Raw genomic sequence first — 20,995 nt, forward strand, 5'->3', positions numbered from 1 at the left:
TTCTCAAATATAGACCACACTCTGAGCTATAATACACATGCATATCATAAAAAAGTTAAAAGGAAAGAAATTATACAAAGTCTATTCTCAATCAATAATTAAAATAGAAATTCATAACAGAAAAGGAGGTGGCAAATCCCCAAATATCTGGAGATTAAACAACATATTTTTAATTACTTTATAGGTCAAAGAATTCTCAAGGGAAATTTTTGAGTATTTGGAACTAAATGAAAATGGAAGTACAATTTAACACAATTTGTAGAATGTGGCAAAAGTGGTGCTCAGAGGTAAAATTATACCATTAAATTTACATATTATAAAATACTAAAGAATGAAAATCAATTATCTCAGCTTCCATAACAGGAAAGTAGAGAAAGAATAGCAATTTAAACTGACAGAGGAAAAGAAATAGTAATAAAATAGTTCAGAAATTAATCAAGTTGAAAATAGGAAAACAGCAAGAAAATTAGTGACCAAAAACTAATGCTAAAAATGGAGCTACCATATGACTCAGCAATTCTACTCCTGGTTATATATTTGAAAAAATCCAAAAATGTTGATTTGAAAAGATCATGTACCCTAGAAAAGAACACATACACCCTACTGTTCATAACAGCATTATTTATAATTGCCAAGATACGGAAGCAACCTCTGTGTCTATCAACAGATGAATGGATAAACAGATGTGGTATGCACACACACACAATGGAATATTACTCAGTCATAAAAAGAACGAAATGTTGCCATGTGCAGCAACATGAATACACCTGGAGGGTATCAGCCAAGACATATAGAAGAAGACAAATAGGGTATCACTTATATGTGGAATCTAAAAAATACAACAACCGAGTGTGTGTGTATGTGTGTGTGTGGCTCAATGATACTGACTGACTCTTTGCAACCCCATGGACTGTAGCCCACCAGGCTCCTCTCTCCATGGAATTTTCCGGGCAGGAATACTGGAGGGTTGCCATTTCCTACTCCAGGGGATCTTTCCAACTGTGGGATCAAACCTGTGCCTCCTGCATTAGCAGGCAGATTCTTTACCACTGAGCCATGTGGGAAGCCCTGTACCCCTATAAACTATTTCTCCCTGTGAGAAAGTACATATACATATATTTATATAACAAGCAAACTAAAACCAGTTGGCTCTTTGAAAAAATCTTTAAAATTAACAAACCTTTTGTGAAGATCACCAAACAGAGGGAGAGAGGACAAATTGCAAATAACAAAAATGAAAGAAGAATTATCACTACCAGTTCCACGGACGTTAAAATGATAGCAAAGAATACCATAAACAACTTGGTCATTACAAATTCAGTAACTTAGATTAAATGGATCAATTACTTTAAACCCACAAACTATCAAAACTTGCAGGGAGAAATGGATAATCTGGTAAAACCTAAATCTATGAGATAAACGGACTCAATAATTAATACCATTTTCCCCAAAAAGCATCAGGCCCAGAAATTTTCACTAGTTAATTCCACCAAATATTTAAGGAAGAAATGATGCCAATTTTTTGCAATCTCTTCCAGAAAACAGAAGCAGAAGGAACATGTTATAACTCAATTCTATAAGAAGAGAATTACTCTAATTCTAAAACAAGACAAAGACATTACAAGAAAGGCAAACTAAAGATCAATGTCTCTCATGGACACAGATGTAAAAATCCTCAACAAAACATCATCAAATTTAATGAAACTATGTGTAAAAAGAATTATATGCCATGGCCAAGTCATGGGATTTACCCCAGCTATGCAAGACTGGGTCAAGTTTTTTAAAAAATCAATCCATTTAACCACTATATTACCAGACTAAAGAAGAAAAGTCATTTAACCACATCAATTGATAGAGAGAAAGCATTTGACATTATTCAACACCGATTTATTATAAAACACGTCAGCAAAATACAAATAGAGGGGAACTTCCTCAACATGATAAGGAACATCTAGAAAAATTGGATGCCTAACATCATAGGCTGAGCGCAGAAGAATTTGTGCTTTTGAACTGTGGTGTTGGAGAAGACTCTTGAGAGTCCCTTGGACTGCAAGGAGAGCCAACCAGTCCATTCTTAAGGACATCAGCCCTGGTATTTCTTTGGAGGGAATGATGCTAAAGCTGAAACTCCAGTACTTTGGCCACTTCATGTGAAGAGTTGACTCATTGGAAAAGTCTCTGATGCTGGGAGGGATTGGCGGTAGGAGGAGAAGGGGATGACAGAGGATGAGATGGCTGGATGGCATCACTGACTCGATGGATGTGAGTCTCAGTGAACTCCGGGAGTTGGTGATGGACAGGAAGGCCTGGCGTGCTGCGATTCATGGGGTCACAAAGAGTCGGACACGACTGAGCAACTGAACTGAACTGAACATCATAATTAATAGTGAGAAAATGAACACGTTCTTCCTAAGATCAGGAGCAAGATAAAGATGCATTGACAACTCATATTTAATATCACTAGAAGATATGAATAGTGAAGTGAGATAATAAAAGAAAATGAAAGATACAAAATACAAGGAAAGGAAGAAATACAATTATCTGTTTTCACAGATGAGATGACATTATTGTCTATGTAAACTCAACCAAAAAAAAAAAAACCAGAACTTCTTAACAAAGTTAAATGTGGATCTTCTCACACAATCCAGCAATCATGCCTCTAGATATTTATCCAACTGATTTGAAAACTTATGTCCCTATAAAAACTTGCAATGTAAATGTTTTTAGCAGCTTTATTGAAGTGAAGTGAAGTTGCTCAGTCTTGTCGGACTCTTTGCGACCCCATAGACTGTAGCCTACTGGGCTCCTCCGTCCGTGGGATTTTCCAGGCAAGAGTACTGGAGTGGGTTGCCATCACCCAAAACTGAAAGCAACTAAGATATCCTTTAAAAAGTGAATAAACAAATTGTAGTATATCCATACAATAGAATTTTGATTCAGTAATGAAAAGCAATAACTAAGAAAAGACATAAAAGAATGAATCCTAAATGCATACTGCTAAGTGAAAGAAACCTATCTGAAATGCCTGTATCTTATATGATTCCAATTATGTGATATTCTGGACAGAGCAAAACTACAAACATGGGAAAAGATCAGTGGTTTCCAGGATAAAGAGGGAAGGGAGGAACATTAGAATGGTGAGGCACAGGGAGGTTTTTAGAGCAGTGAAACTATTTTGCATGATTCGATAATTGTGAGTACATGATACTACAATTTTTTCAAAACCCATGGCCCTTTACACACAAAGAATGAACCTTAAACTACATAGATTTTGATGAAATTATGTAGGAGATCACAGGAAATTTCAGTATGGAATGTAAAATGTGACAAAACAATCTAATTTTATTATATTTGTATGAAACAGCCCTACTAAATGTGAGCAAGGATTAAGTTAATGACATAAGTACCTTTGGAAATGAGCAGAGTCCATAAAACTAAAGACAGAGGAAAAACTACGTATGCATAAGCACTACACTCTAGCTGGTCAAGTTGTTTCCCATGGGGACATGGGTTAAAAATTACACTGTTACCAGACATATAAAATGAAATTGAATAATTAAGCAAATGGGTGTCCAATAGTGAGAGTCAGGTTTCTCATGGCTGGGATATGAGTTTACAGATTAGCAAGAGAGGAGGCTAGAATGATCTGTATTTTCATGGGTTAGAGTTGGAGATATCAGTATGAATTCACATTTAGCTTAATATGGATATTGCTATAGAAATATTTATAGATCTCTGTGTGTATGTATGTGTGTGAATATATATAGTGTATGTATAGTACATGTACAATATATATTGTATATATATTAGTATACATATATATATATACACACACACACACATACACACATGTATAAATACACTTTCTTTCAGTGTGTGCTCAGTCGTGTCCAACTCTTTGTGACCCTATGGACTATAGCCCACCAGGCTCCTCTGTCCTTGGGATTCTCCAGGCAATGATACTGGAGTGGGTTGCCATTTCCTACTCCAGATATATACACTAGTGTATACCTTTTGATTTCCTTGCTCTATAAGCTGAGAGGGCTTAGAAGCAATGATCCCAGCAGCAATAATAACAACCAGCATCCAATTCTTTGTTCCTAATACTTTGTCCAATAAAAGGAATTGAGCAGCCTTCGAGAAATGGCCAATTCTATAACTGGAGTGGGAAATATACCAGAAAGAAGTACTGGGGCAAAGATACAGAATGATGAGAGTATTTCAAATGGACACAGAGCCAACCAAAAAGGGCTCCCAATGGCCAAAACTGGAACAAAGTGAAGACCAAAATAGGGTAGTATTGGATGACAACCCAAAGTATAAAATAAATATCCATAGGTCCCTACTGATATAAATAAAGGATGAAATAAATAAATACAGTAGAAGAGAACATTTCTCCCAGGCAGAAGAATTTCACATAATTTAGGTAGATGCTCAAACCTCAAGGAATATCTCCTTAAGTGTGCACTGCGAATAATGTCTTCCTTCCGAAATGTACAGTATGAAAAGAGAATAAAAAGAGTCACTTACAGTTGAGAAATCTGACAAGCACTACCTCACCCAGATCATCAAGGTCAACATCAGCAGTGATGAGTCATGTTGATAATATGCCCCCTTGACATGATACGATGCAGTCTCCTTCTCCAAAACGTGCAACTTCAGTCTAATCATGAGAAAAACATCATGAAAATCCCTCTAGAGGACATTCTACACAATATCTGACCAATAGTCCTCAAACTGTCAAGGTCATCATAAATAAGGACAGTCTGAGAAATTGTCACTACCAAGAAGAGCCTAAGGATTAAATATAATTCTGGATGGGATCCTAGACAGAAAAAGGACATCAGGTAAAAACTACGGAAATCTGAAGAAGGTATGGATTTTATTCAATAATAATGTATCGATAATGGGTAATTAATGATAGCAATGTAATACAAGACAGTAATAATAGAAAGGAAACTGGTTGCAAGATATTTGGAAACTATACTGTCTTCACATTTTTTCCATAAAGCTAAAACCATCTTAAAAAATAAAATTGACTTTTTAAAAGAAACTAAACAACCTGTGCTATTTGAAGAATGACACTAAAGCAAGCATTTAAATAAGAAAAAAAAATCTCAATTAGAATAAAGATACAGGACCTCTGGGTAAAGAAAATAGAGTGATGACTGGTAACAGAATCTTCTTCTTCTAAAATATAATCAAACAACAAAAAACAGTATCTGCCTCAAAAAACTTCTCCAATATCAAATAATCAAGAGGGAAGCGAGGATTTAATATCATGAAATTAAAGTAAATTGGCATCCAAATAAATACATATAAAATCAAATAGCAGAGTTCAGAAGGCAGTGCCAGCCCCTGTCTTAACTGTCACCTCTGAGATGTCAAAATATGATTTGAAAATAATCCTATCCTTTCACCAGTACCATAGGAAATTAACTACTATGTGAGTTTCATTATCTTTACCCCACTCTGAGTAGTGGTAGAAAATGATTCTGGGCCTGATACACTCTGAAAAAAGAAAAACTTCAGTTTTTTGGATTTTTTTAACTTTTTAATTGGAGGATAATTGCCTTACAAAGCTGTGTGGTTTATGCCAAACAACAATGCAAATCAGTTATGTGTGTATCAGATCAGATCAGATCAGTCACTCAGTCGTGTCCGACTCTTTGCAACCTCATAAATCACAGCACGCCAGGCCTCCCTGTCCATCACCAACTCCCGGAGTTCACTGAGACTCCCGTCCATCGAGTCAGTGATGCCATCCAGCCATCTCATCCCCTGTCATCCCCTTCTCCTCCTGCCCCCAATCCCTCCCAGCATCAGAGTCTTTTCCAATGAGTCAACTCTTCACATCAGGTGGCCAAAGTACTGGAGTTTCAGCTTTAGCATCATTCCTTCCAAAGAAATCCCAGGGCTGATCTCCTTCAGAATGGACTGGCTGGATCTCCTTGCAGTCCAAGGGACTCTCAAGAGCCTTCTCCAACACCACAGTTCAAAGCATCAATTCTTCGATGCTCAGCTTTCTTCACAGTCCAACTCTCACATCCATACATGACCACAGGAAAAACCATAGCCTGGACTAGACGGACCTTTGTTGGCAAAGTAATGTCTCTGCTTTTGAATATGCTATCCAGGTTGGTCATAACTTTCCTTCCAAGGAGTAAGCGTCTTTTAATTTCATGGCTGCAGTCACCATCTGCAGTGATTTGGGAGCCCAGAAAAATAAAGTCTGACACTGTTTCCACTGTTTCCCCATCTATTTCCCATGAAGTGATGGGACCGGATGCCATGATCTTCGTTTTCTGAATGTTGAGCTTTAAGCCAACTTTTTCACTCTCCACTTTCACTTTCATCAAGAGGCTTTTGAGTTCCTCTTCACTTTCTGCCCTAAGGGTGGTGTCATCTGTATATCTAAGGTGATTGATATTTCTCCCGGCAATCTTGATGCCAGCTTGTTTCTTCCAGTCCAGCATTTCTCATGATGTTCTCTGCATATAAGTTAAATAAACAGGGTGACAATATACAGCCTTGACGTACTCCTTTTCCTATTTGGAACCAGTCTGTTGTTCCATGTCCAGTTCTAACTGTTGCTTCCTGACCTGCATACAGATTTCTCAAGAGGCAGACCAGGTGGTCTGGTATTCCCATCTCTTTCAGAATTTTCCACAGTTTATTGTGATCCACACAGTCAAAGGCTTTGGCATAGTCAATAAAGCAGAAATAGATGTTTTTCTGGAACTCTCTTGCTTTTTCCATGATCCAGCAGATGTTGGCAATTTGATCTCTGGTTCCTCTGCCTTTTCTAAAACCAGCTTGAACATCAGGAAGTTCACAGTTCACATATTGCTGAAGCCTGGCTTGGAGAATTTTGAGCATTACTTTACTAGCGTGTGAGATGAGTGCAATTGTGCGGTAGTTTGAGCATTCACTGGCATTGCCTTTCTTTGGGATTGGAATGAAAACTGACCTTTTCCAGTCCTGTGGCCACTGCTGAGTTTTCCAAATTTGCTGGCATATTGAGTGCAGCACTTTCACAGCATCATCTTTCAGGATTTGGAATAGCTCAACTGGAATTCCATCACCTCCACTAGCTTTGTTCACAGTGATGCTTTCTAAGGCCCACTTGACTTCACATTCCAGGATGTCTGGCTCTAGGTCAGTGATCACACCATCGTGATTATCTGGGTTGTGAAGATCTTTTTTGTATAGTTCTTCTGTGTATTCTTGCCATCTCTTCTTAATATCTTCTGCTTCTGTTAGGTCCATACCATTTCTGTCTTTTATCGAGCTCATCTTTGCATGAAATGTTCCTTTGGTATCTCTGATTTTCTTGAAGAGATCTCTAGTCTTTCCCATTCTGTTGTTTTCCTCTATTTCTTTGCATTGATCGCTGAAGAAGGCTTTCTTATCTCTTCTTGCTATTCTTTGGAACTCTGCATTCAGATGTTTATATCTTTCCTTTTCTCCTTTGCTTTTCACTTCTCTTCTTTTCACAGCTATTTGTAAGGCCTCCCCAGACAGCCATTTTGCTTTTTTGCATTTCTTTTCCAAGGGGATGGTCTTGATCCCTGTCTCCTGTACTATGTCACAAACCTCATTCCATAGTTCATCAGCCACTCTATCTATCAGATCTAGGCCCTTAAATCTATTTCTCACTTCCACTGTATAATCATAAGGGATTTGATTTAGGTCATACCTGAATGGTCTAGTGGTTTTCCCTACTTTCTTCAATTTAAGTCTGAAGAATTTGGCAATAAGGAGTTCATGGTCTGAGCCACAGTTAGCTCCTGGTCTTGTTTTTGCTGACTGTATAGAGCTTCTCCATCTTTGGCTGCAAAGAATATAATCAATCTGATTTCGGTGTTGACCATCTGGTGATGTCCATGTATAGAGTCTTCTCTTGTGTTGTTGGAAGAGGGTGTTTGTTATGACCAGTGCATTTTCTTGGCAAAACTCTATTAGTCTTTGCCCTGCTTCATTCCGTATTCCAAGGCCAAATTTGCCTGTTACTCCAGGGGTTTCTTGACTTCCTACTTTTGCATTCCAGTCCCCTATAATGAAAAGGACATCTTTTTTGGGTGTTAGTTCTAAAAGGTCTTGTAGGTCTTCATAGAACCATTCAACTTCAGCTTCTTCAGCGTTACTGGTTGGGGCATAGACTTGGATTACTGTGATATTATGTGTGTGTGTGTGTATATATATATATATGTGTATGTGTGTGTGTGTGTGTGTGTGTGTGTGTATATATATATATATATATCCTCCATTCTTGAGCCTCCCCCTGTACCCTCTAGAAACTTCAATTCCTAATTGGAGAAATGATCCGATGGCTGAGAGTATTCCCTTCACCATGGGGCATATTCTCTGAAGAGGTGTAAAAACTTCCAGTCTACGGCATTTTATATAGTCTCAGAATACAGACTGGAGCCACAATTGAGAGAACCCACACCACACCACATACTCCTCCCCTTCATTATCATCCCTTCAAATACAGAACAGGAGTTAAAACTAATGTAGTAGAACAACGGCCACAGACCCACAGGACTGAAAGGCAGACCAATAAACAATACTATAGAAGAGAAAAGAGAGGGCAAGGAAGATGCAAAAAGACCAAAAAAAAAAAAAGTGTAACATATAAACAGAAAAATCCATCACCCTAAAAATGAAGGGAAAAAGGTTAAAAGTTGTGTATGTGTATACACACACACACACACACATACACACACATACACACATGCATCTATAGGTACAGGTATGTGAACAAGTAAAATGGAACTCAACCCACAAAAGAATATAACCCAAACAAGAGAACATTCCCACAAGTGCTTTACTCCATGGAAAACTATAATAAAGACATCAACTCAAGAAAAACAAGATTCCCAAGAGGATGTGAAAGAACAGAGAATGAGAAAAAAAAAATACGACTAAAGAAACAAATTGAAGACAAAAAGTATTATCACTACAGGACCAATAAATAAGTTAGAAATAAAAAACAATCATGTAAACCTGTGGCGGATTCATTTTGATATTTGGCAAATCTAATACAGTTATGTAAAGTTTAAAAATAAAATAAAATTAAAAAAAAAAAAAAACAATCATAAAAGATAACTGAAAAGTGTTTTTCTCTACAAAGAATCCAACTTAATTACCTGTTGTTGCTGATATAAATTATTCGATACATACAACCCAAGAAGTATAATACAGCAGAGGAATGTTTTCCTGAAATAGGGATTTTAAAAAAACCTGACTCTTTAAAAGAACATAGTCCATCCCACAGGGATTTTACAGAGAATGTTCGACACTGAATTCTCCTTTAGATTAACATATATTCCAAACAGAAAATGAATTCAATTCTTATTATTTGGGGAAAAAAAAAATAATGGGCTGGGAGAAAAAGTCAGTCTAGCTGCACAATTTTCCACAAGCAATAAGACAACAGTGGAAATGGTGGTTTTATAAAAGAATGTTAACATTCTATCCTTCAAAAATGTAAAAATTATATATAATCAAAAGTAGAAGTTTGGGGAGGGAAGATTGAAAGGCGCCCTCATTTATTGTCACGGCACAAGATATAAGAGGGAATTTTGTCATTAACTTCAACCATTTAGTGTTTTCCTATCATAAGTTCTCAGTCTTAGAAAGATCTTTCAGGAATAAATGAATCATCAGCTTACTAAGTGCCAAGGTCTGGATCTGAGTGTAAATGTACACATGCTACAAGCTGAGGGTTATCTCTACCCCATCCCACCATTTTTTCCCCATCATTTTTGAGTTAAAACACTTGCTTCCAGAATATGCATATGAAAACTGGACATCCTGTCAAGGAAATTAAATGGATATCATATAAATACAAATTTATTTATTAGCACAGCTTTGATTTATTACTCTAGAGGAGGGGTTGGCAAACTTGAAAAGGGCCAGAAAATACTTTAGTCTTGACAGTCACAATTAACTCAACTCTGCTGCTGCTGCTGCTGCTAAGTCACTTCAGTCGTGTCCAACTCTGTGTGACCCCCCATAGACGGCTCCCCCGTCCCTGGGATTCTCCAGGCAAGAAAACTGGAGTGGGTTGCCATTTCCTTCTCCAATGGATGAAAGTGAAAAGTGAAAGGTAAGTCGCTCAGTCGTGTCCGACTCTCAGCAACCCCATGGACTGCAGCCTACCAGGCTGCTCAGTCCACGGGATTTTCCAGGCAAGAGTACTGGAGTGGGGTGCCATCGCCTTCAACTCTGCTATTGCCACACAAAAACAGCCACAGATTTTAAGTACATGAACAAGTGTGACAGCTGAGTTACAATAGAACTTCATATATAAAAACAGGAAGCAGGCAGAATGTAGCCCATGGATGCGAACTGGTGCATCTTGCTCCAGACCTTAACTTTGTGCATATCATGCCAGGAAAAAAAAAATGAAAAAAAATTTTAAATATTTTTAAAAGACATTCTAAACTTTTGTGTACATTTTGTGACAGATGTTTATTGATGAAGTATGTGTACTTAGTTAACATCTAAGGAGTTAAATGGCTGGCATCAGAAGAAGAAAAATTGATCTTTGTGGCTGAACAGGTATTTCTGTCAGTGCCAAGGTCTGGTTAATGCATAATACACACTATTGGGAAGGAGGAGGTCAACAGGCAGAGAAAACATTCTATGTTTAAATTTTCTTGTTTTGCCTTCAAACTTCAATTTTTATTTCAAGTTCTACTATCCAAAAATAGAGAATACTTAAAATTAATGTATTTCTGTCCTTTTATATGTATCACTTTAGACAATAATATATTAACAGTTTTATGTCCTAATTTTTTATACAACATTGTATTATAAATAATTCTTATACAATTTAAACATTTATAAACATTATGATTTAAAATAAATGCATGAAACTCTATCATATATTAATTTTAAGATTTATTTATTCATCTAGTATAGTTGGCTATTTACTATTCCACTTTATCCCTATAACATAAGGTTTAAATTACCACCTTTTTACTTAAATCTTTTTGGTATCTCTTATTTTTTAGAAAGTTGCTCAGTTGTGTCTGACTCTTTGTGAAATATACATCTCGAAATTCCTTTAAATCTTTATCTCTAGTATCATATATGAGGTTCCTATAAAAATCTGCAGTTATATATGCTTATCTGATGATTAACATCAGATATCATTAAAAATATTTTAAAAATTGTTAAAAAACCATCTCAATTACAAATTACTCTTGACTCCATCCAATACAAGCCATGGATCACAGGGTTAAAACAAAGTTTAACTGTTGTTCTATGGCAAGAAATAATGCATTTATCTGCTTTAGGTTTGGGGCTACAGAAGTAATCACCACAGCAAAATCTCAGAGCAGCGAAATTAATCATCATGGACATTTCATTGTCAGAGAACATAAATCAAAAGGCAAGCACTCTTCCTCCCTGAGTGATATGAAACCAGCATAAACATGGAGAGAGAAATCTGATGCTTGTCAGTAGCTGATAAGTATTTTTCACTCCTCCTATAAAATAGTAGGAGAAAGTTGCACATGAATACCTTCTATCTTGTGATTGATTTTTTCCACCAAGTATCACTCACACAGAGAAAAACTGGACCTCAAGCTTTTCCCCCAGCATCCTGGTGTAAAAATGTCAAAAGATAAAATAATCTAAATATCAATATAAATTGCTCAAAAATCCAGGAATACATTCAACATCAAATGATGATGGCCAATTCAACTGCTTAGAAACACTGTCAGTTTCAAACCAAATATGTAGGAGACCAAAGTTAACCATTTTTTGAGTAGCTGCAAATACCAGAAACGGTACAGAAATTTTCTCACAGACCTAGATTAGAATTCCATCTCTGCTAGCTATTGCTGTGTGATCTGGGACAAGTAACCTATTCAAATCTGTTTCCTTCACGGCTAAATGGGGGAAATAATACCTATCTCATAGGCTGTAATTAAGGATAAGTAAGATAATATACTCCTAAGTGACTACTATGAGTCCTAGAAAATAAATCTCTGTCAATATGGGTTTAATCAGAAGCTCTCCCAAGAGTCAAAGGATCAAAAACTTGTATCCACCTCAATAATTTCATGTAACTCCATGAAAGCAAAAGCAAACTTTGCTTTTATATTTCACTAGCTTAAACTGGCTTAGAACTTATTCTAAATTATAAGCGCCCTAATTAGGATGCTTCTGTAACTGTCTTTAATTACCTTCAACACAGAACTAGATAAATAACTTTAAAGCCTCATAAGCAAATTTATGCTTCAGGACAGACCCAATCAAAGTGAATTTTCCTAGGAGCTGCCAAACATCACATTTTTCAACCTGTGTGTATAAAACCCAGACATCATTTCATTGTACACATTTTATAAGCTTTATTATTGTTTCTTTCACTTTTATTAAAGAAGAAAAATGATTACACTCCCCATAAAGAGCATATTAAGAGCTCCCTAGCATAAGCAGACATAGCACTGTCTGAGATACTTAATGAATTCATCAGAGTTGGGTATTATGTACATATATTATGGAATTTTTAAAAATGGATGCTGTTGACTTGAAAACAGTGCTTTAGTGGAGAAAATTTCCATTTGAACTATTTGAAAAACAGATACTAAGGGGCTTCCCTGGTGGCTCAGTGGTAGACACTCTGCCTGCCAATGCTGGAGACAGGGATTCAGTCCCTAGTTGAGGAAGATCCCACATGCCATGGAGCAACCAAGCCTGGGCCTCGAAACTATTGCACTCTAGAGCCAGGGAACTGCAACTACTGAAGCCCGAATGCCCTAAAGTCCATCTCCACAAGAGAACCCACAGCAATGAGGAGCCTGCTCACCACAACTTACAGAGGAGCCCCTGCTCACTGCCACTAGAAAAAAGTCTGTGCAGCAACAAAGACCCAGCACAGCGAAAGATAAATTTTAAAATTATTTTTAAAAAGGCTTGAAGAATTCTCATATATTTTTAAAAGATAAAATAAAAATAGACCTTACAATATCTTGCTGACAGATAAGCAAGATGATAGGGAATCTATTGAAGTCTATTATGCAAATTCACTGCTGGACTTTATGAGCCAAAAATAGGTCAGGTGGAGCAGAAGATAGTTCCAACCTGCTTACAATCACTGCTGTTCACTGTCACCCAGGAAGAATCCCTATGTGAATTAACCTTGGCATCCCTTTATAATTGTATGGACATCTTATGAACAAGTTCTTCCAGAAGTAGAGCCTGAGTCACTGATTTGAGAAGAATGATCTGTTAAGAAAACATTCTCAGAAGAAACCAGTAAGGCAGGGAGGAAAAGAGGTTAGAAACAGCAGGCAAGAAGTGTGGCCTTCAGGTAAAAAGATGGTTGGATGGCATCACTGACTCGATGGACATGAGTTTGAGCAAGCTCCAGGAGTTGGTGATGGACAGGGAAGCCTGGTGTGCTGCAGTCCATGGGGTCGCTAAGAGTTGGACGCAACTGAGCAACTGAACTGAACTGAAAATGGACTGGTAACTGATATCTCGGAGCCTGTCCCTCTGGAGTCCATGGAGCTGGGCTTTTGTGCTAACACATTAGAAAGTGGAGGAGGAGAGAGGTGAACAATCAAACATCTCTGATTCTCCCCAAGGGACATGGGGACTGCAGGACCCAAGAACTCTCCTCTGAAGCTCACAAGTATTTGCTTTAGCACCAAAATGTGCAGAAACTGGGGAAAAGACTCAAGGAGCTGCAGGAGGGAGAGTCTAATTCTTAAATATAAAAATAAATTTTGTTTTGTTTCATTTACTTCTTTGTTTTTTGGCTGTAGCACAAGGCATCTAGGATCTAGTTCCCTGACCAGGGATTGAACTGATGCCCCCTGCAGTGGAAGAAGTCTTAATCAAAGGACCACCAAACCCTGGACCACCAGGAAAGTTCCTGAAAATCATTTTAGAAAAGTGTTTAGATCATAAAAATATGGCTTCCCCAATGGTAAAGTTTCTCTTCTTTCCTTGAAGTTATTTCTCTTTGTCATTTTCACCAAGTCATTAAGTATGTTTATTAGTTACCTAGGAAAATTGAGGACCCTTCCCTATCATAATGAGTTTAGCAGATGAAAGCAAGGGCATTAACTTGCTGTTCACTGATCTGTTCCCTGGTCACACAGTGATTCAAGTTGATCCCAATTCCCCACAAAAGGAGGGGAAGCTGTCTTGAGCAAATATGCACAACTCCTTAGGACAAAATCCAAAATGCATTTCCTACAGATAACGAATCAGTGACCTTAGGTGGCATCTTAATCTGTAGACAAGTAGCTTCATTTCAAAGAGAGTAACTCATCAGCAGGAATTTAAAGTGGGAAACCAGACCTTTCTGAAGAGTCATCAATATTTATGTGATGACGTTCCCAGCCCTCACCAACCTCACCTCTATAAATCCCAAATAACTCCATGCTCCTCTCTGCCAGCTGCAATATTCCTCTAAAAATGACCAGTTGAGGCAAAAGTTACAATTTGTGGATCCTTGGTTGAACTGAAGAAGTCACCTACCTAGTTCCCCAACAAAGTTTTTCACTCAGCAAGTGAAATAGTACTCCCACCTTTTATAGTTTGTACAACTGAGCACTGGCACGTATTGTTTTCATATGTAATGGTGTCATGTCTCTGCAAAGCACAGATACTCTTGGTGAATGGAGACAGCTTTATTATATCTTTCAAAATCAAAAATATGGACCAAAATTGACCTAGAACATCTGCTCCTTCAATAAACATTTTTAGGATCTTCTCAAGTTCCTACTTGGTTATTTTGAGGGATATATATATATATATATATATATATATATATATCTTGAGTTGTTGTTGTTCAGTCATTAAGTCGTGTCTGACTATTTGCAACCCCAATGAACTGCAGCACATCAGGCTTTTCTGTCTATCCCTATCTCCCTGAGTTTTGTCAAACTCATATCCATTAAGTCAGTAATGCCATCCAACCATCTCATCCTCTGTCGCCTGCTTCTTCTCTTGCCCTCAATTTTTTCCAGCATCAGGATCTTTTCCAACGAGTCAGCTCTTTGCACCAATGGCCAAAGTATTTGAGCTTCAGCATCAATCCTGCCAATGAATATTTAGGGCTGATCTCCTTTAGGATTGACTGATTTGATTTCCTTGCTGTCCAAAGGACTCTCAAAAGTCTTCTCCAATACCACAGTTCAAAAGCATCACTTCTTCGGTGCTCAATCTTCTTTATGCCCAAACCCTCACATTCATACATGACTACTGGAAAAACCATAGCTTTGACTATAATGGACTTTTGTTGACAAACTGGTATCTCTACTTTTTAATAAACTGTCTAGATTTGTCATAACTTTTCTTCCAAGGAGTAAGTGTCTTAATTTCGTGGCTGCAGTCACCATTTGCAGTGATTTTGGAGCCCAAGAAAATGAAATCTGACACTGTTTCCACATTTCCCCCATCTATTTGCCATGAAGTAATAGGACCGGATTCCATGATCTTAGTTTTTTGAATGCTGAGTTTTTAGCCAGCTTTTTCACTCTCCACTTTCACATTCATCAAGAGGCTCTTAACTTCCTCTTCACTTGCTGCCATTAAAGTGGTATTATCTGCATGTTTGGAGTTGTTGATATTTTGAGGGGGGAGTATAATTGCTTTACAAAGTTGTTTTGGTTTCTGCTGTACAGTGAGGTGAATCAGTTATGTACACATGTATCTTCTCCCTCTTGGAGCTCCCTCCCACCACCCATCCCATCCCTCTAGGTCATCACAGAGCACCGAGCTGAACTGCCTGTGCTATACTCTAGCTATCTGTTTCACACATGATAGTGTATCTATGTCACTCCTAATCTCCCAATTTGTCACACCCTCCTCTTCCTTTCCCATGTCCTACTTTGAATAATGCTGTTATAATTTCCCATATTACAATTCCTTCCTTCATACATTTTCATTACTGTACTTTTTACCTGTCTTCCCAAATATCTTGTGTAATAGACCTAATATTTTGACAAACTCACAACTATTTTCTACCATAAAATAAGCCTATATTTTCTCTGGGGTTGGGACAAAGAGGCCTGCTTTGAATGCTTTGCAAATATCCCCATTCTTCAAAGCAAAACTTTAACTTGTCAAGGTCCTATAAGAAGAAAACATGGAGTGAGTTGGGCAGACCCAAAATACTTTCTTCAGAGACTTAAACCAATAGCTAACAGTGAGTGTAATGAGAATAGCAGAAAACCACAGGGATCAGGTTAAGCTATGACACTGAGCCACACTTTTTGAATATGTTTACAACATATTCTTATTATATGTATGTTTCAGTGAAATGCAGGCTTTTAATAAAACGGAGCCAAACATTTCATAAAAAGTTAGGGAGCTGATATCTAAAGTATGCAATTTTCTAAATTGCTGTAATTGAAGTTATTGTTAGGTTTCAAGAGAGATGACTTCAGGAGATCCCTAATTGGTCCCCAAGCAAGCCAAGATTTCAACAGATAATAAATGCTCCCATTAACACATGCTCCCTACAAGTCCCCAGAGAAAACTGCTTGTTTCCAGGTTAGTGAAGATGCCAAACCTTTCAGTGCTCTGTGTTCCTGATGGTGAGCTGATTCAGAAGAGAAGGTTCACATATACTTCTTCCTAGAAGAACACCACAGGTTGTTCTAGGTGTTTGGTGAGTAGGTGGAGGAGACAACCAACAATTCATGACATTAAATTCAGGAAGCTTTCCAAGGGCATCAGAGACATTGACAGCTATATAATTATGTTGTTTACAAAGATGTGTCATAAGTAATTAAATTGATGTACTAACATAAGTTCTATATATATGATTGCTGAAGAAGCCAGGCACAGAAAACAAGCCTGGCTGCACACATCCTGCTCAGGGTTAATGACTTTATTGAACAGAGACTGTGTTTGCCTTTGTGAACTTGCCTGGACATGTACGGCCAAAGACGTCTACACATAAAACCACCATAAAACCAAACTCCAACCCACATCCCACATGCCATGATCAAGAGTCCATTAGTGGGGCCAGAGATATCTGGGTAGGTAAACTCAGAGATGAAATGAGTGGGAAAGATGTGGTTGATAGAAAACCCACTGATAGAATATACATTTCTGTAATTATATTAGGATACTTCTTGCTGTGACACAAATGACCACACATTTAGAGGAAGACAAGAAAATAAAAAGAAATGGACAGGGGGTGGTCCTAAGATGGCAGAGGAATAAGATGGTGAGACCACTTTCTTCCCCACATATTCATCAAAAGATCATTTGAATGCTGAGCAACTTCCACAGAACAACTTCTGAATGCTGGTGGAGGACACCAGGCACCCAGAAAGGCAGGCTATTCTCTTCAAAAGGAGATAGGATAAAATATAAATGACAAAAAAAAAAAAAAAAAAGAGACAAAAGAGTTAGGGACGGAGACCCGTCCTGGGGAGGGAGTCATGAAGGAGGAGAAGTTTCCAAAAAGCAGGAAACCTCTCACTGGCAGGTCGGTGGGGAGTTTTGGAATCTCAGAGGGCAATATAACCAGGAGGAAAAAAAACCCCACAGAATATGCACCTAACCCCAACTCCCAGCGGAAAAGTAGCCCAGATGCTCACGGACCGCCACCAGCAAGCAGGGGCTGGACAGGGAGGCTCAGGTTGCATGCTTAGGTAAGGACCAGGCCTGCATGCCCCAAGGACAATCTGAGGGAGCTAATGTGAGACAGTAACCCAAACTGTGGGATAGCCAGAGAGAGAAGAAAAAAAAATAATGAGAGAGAGAGAACTTTCCCATGAAAAGCTCTAACCTAAGGCACAGCCTGGCCGGCTTACAGAACAAAGGAATGAGCGAATACCAGAGGAGAGCAAGCTGGCTGCAGAATGGCCCCCCTACTCCTGGCAGGAGGCAGAGAGGCAGCCAGAAGGCAAGGAGCAATCTTGGCCCCAGAGACGGCATCCTCCACCAAACTGTGAGCAGGCTCCCAGTTGCTAACCAAGTCTTCCTGGGATCCTGGATGGTTGATATCTGCCAGGAGGGTCGCAGCCTGAGATCAGCTCCCCAGAGGAGACACACAGCACACCTGAGACAGTGCCCTTGCGGCACACCCAGGAAACGAGCACCAGGGACCAGGGAGGTAACAAGATGCACCGCCCACCTGGGGCAGTGCGCTCGCCAAGCACCTGGTCACCTGAGCTGCTCGCACCTGGGAAGGGCACAAAATGCATGCCCAACCGAGTCTGTGCCTTTGTGGAGTATCCGAGAACCTGAACGGCTTAGACCTGGGAAGTGCACGAAATGCAGGGCCTGCTTTGGACAGTTCCCCTGCAGAGCAACCTGGAGCCTGAGCAGTGCAGACCAGAAAAGCACATGCACCGTGAGCTGGGGCAAACCCAGTGTGGTCCATACACTGTGAGCACTTCCCACACACACCAGTGATATTTGTCTGCAGTGTTCCTCCCCCTGCCCAGCACAACTGAACAAGGGAGCCTAAATAAGTGACCACCTTCGCCCCCTTGGGTCAGGGTGGAAATTAGACACTCTGAAGAGACTTGCGAACAGAGAAAGCCAAAATAAACAAAGAAGAGGGAACTGCTCTGGAAGTGACAGGTGCAACAGATTAAAACCTGTAGTTAACATTGACTAAGCATTGGAAGGGGCCTATCGACCTTGAGAAGAAATATAACCTGGAACAAGGAACTATCTGAAACTGAACTGACCCCACACTGCCCTCAACAGCTCCAGAGAAATTCCTAGATATATTTTTACTATTATCATTTTTTTAATTTTTTATTTTTAAGTTATTTATTACTCCTTTAATTTTCATTTTTATAACCTACTATTACCTTCCAAAAAAAAAGACTGTATTTTGAAAGCAAATTTCATATATATATATATCTTTTATAATTTCTGTGACTGATTTTGTTTTATATTTTTAATACTGCAGTTTTGAGAGTCTAACCTCTACTCTTTTTAATCTGCTTTTTGGTATTTGTTATCCATTTTGTACCTTTAAAAATCTAATCTTCAGTACCCAGTTTTACTTAAGGGTGTGATTATTGGCTTGATTTCTCTCTCCCTTTTTGACTCTCCCTTTTCTCCCCCAGGTCACCTCTCTCTCCTCTCTCCCCCTTCTCTCCTCTACTTAACTCGGTGAATCTCTCTGGGTGTTCCAGGCTGTGGAGAACACTTAGGGAACAGATTACTGACTAGACTCATCTCTCCCCTTTTGACTCCCCCTCTTCTCCTCCTCGGAGAAGGCAATGGCACCCCACTCCAGTACTCTTGCCTGGAAAATCCCATGGATGGAGGAGCCTGGTGGGCTGCTGTCTTTGGGGTCGCAAAGAGTCGGACACAACTGAGCGACTTCACTTTCACTTTTCACTTTCATGCACTGGAGAAGGAAATGGCAACCCACTCCAGTGTTCTTGCCTGGAGAATCCCAGGGATGGGGAAGCCTGGTGGGCTGCCATCTATGGGGTCACACAGAGTCAGACACGACTGAAGCGACTTCTCCTCCTGGTCACCTCTATTTCCCTCCTCCCTCTTCCCTTCTCTATGTAACTCAGTGAACCTCTCTGGGTGTTCCAGACTGTAGAGAGCACATATGGAATTGATTACTGCCTAGATTGCTCTCTCCCCTTTTGATTCCCCCTCTTCTCTTCCTGGTCACCTCTATCTCCCTCCTCCCGCTTCTCATCTCCATATAACTCTGTGAACCTCTCTGGGTGTCCCTCATTAGGTTTTCACCATTAACCTAGATGTTTTATCATCTTGCTGTATGGATGGAGATGTCTTGAGGTTACTGTAAGAATAAGACTGAAAGCCAGAGGCAGGAGGCTTAAATCCAAAACTTGAGAACACCAGAAAACTCCTGACTCCAGGGAGACAGGAGCTCATCCAAAAGCCTGCATAAGTACACTGAAACCAAGCTCAACCCAAGAGCCAACAAGTTCCAGAGCAAGACATACCTTGCTTAATTCTCCAGCAATGCAGGAACACAGCCCTGAGCATTAAAATACAAGCTGCCCAAAGTCACACCAAACCCAAAGATACCCTAAAACTCACTACTGGACACTTCATTGCACTCCAGAGAGAAGACATCCAGCTCCACACACCAGAACACAGATTCAAGCTTCCCTGACCAGGAAACCTTGACAAGCCACTAGTTCAACCCCACCCACAGGGAAAAGGCTCTGCAATAAAGAGGAACCACAGACTTCCAGCCTACAGAAAAACACAGCAATCTAAACAAAATTAAAGGGCAGAGAAATACTCAGCAGGTAAAGGAGCAGGATAAATATCCACCAAACCAAACAAAAGAGGAGGAGATAGGGAGTTTACCTGAAAAATAATTCAGAATAATGATAGTAAAGATGATCCAAAATCTTGAAAACAAAACGGAGTTACAGATAAAGACTAGAGACAAGGATTGAGAAGATACAAGAAATGTTTAACGAGGACCTAGAAGAAATAAAAAAGAGTCAGTCAATAATGAATAATACAATAAATGAGATCAAAAGCACTCCGGAGGTAACCAGCAGTAGAATAACTGAGGCAGAAAATAGGATAAATGAAGTGGAAGACAGAGCGGCAAAAATAAATGAATCAGAGAGGAAAAAAGAAAAAAGAATTAAAAGAAATGAGGACAACCTCAGAGACCTCTGGAACAATGTTAAACATACCACATTCGAATCATAGGAGTACCAGAAGAAGGCGGCAAAAAGAAAGGTGGATACTTGAGGAGACAATAGTTGAAAACCTCCCTAAAATAGGGAATGAAATAGCCACCCAAGTCCAAGAAACCCAGAGATTACCAAACAGGATAAACCCAAGGTGAAACACCCCAACACATATTGATCACATTAACGAAGAGCAAACACAAAGAGCAAATATTAAAAGCAGCAAGGAAAAAGCAACAAATAACACACAAGGGGAATTCCATAAGGATAACAGCTGACCTTTCAATAGAAACTCTTCAGGCCAGAAGCAATGGCAGAACATACTTAAAGTGATGAAAAAGAAAAAC

At 39.0% G+C, this 20,995-nt stretch overlaps 1 protein-coding gene across 19 annotated transcripts in view; it reads right to left on the minus strand.

The window, feature by feature from the left end:
* Positions 1-20,995, minus strand: part of LOC123330947 — a 419,147-nt gene that overhangs the window by 160,739 nt on the left and 237,413 nt on the right. Inside the window, exon 5 of one of the 19 annotated variants that reach the window (XM_044933631.1) lies at positions 4,512-4,663. The exons of the other annotated variants lie outside the window; for them this stretch is intronic. Within the exon in view, the coding sequence (XP_044789566.1) occupies positions 4,552-4,663 (112 nt within the window). The 3' untranslated portion in view covers positions 4,512-4,551. Of the gene's footprint in view, positions 1-4,511; positions 4,664-20,995 lie in introns of those variants that run through there. 19 annotated transcript variants of the gene reach the window in all.

Source organism: Bubalus bubalis, chromosome 21 (genome assembly GCF_019923935.1).
Source record: "Bubalus bubalis isolate 160015118507 breed Murrah chromosome 21, NDDB_SH_1, whole genome shotgun sequence".
Taxonomy (NCBI): domain Eukaryota; kingdom Metazoa; phylum Chordata; class Mammalia; order Artiodactyla; family Bovidae; genus Bubalus; species Bubalus bubalis.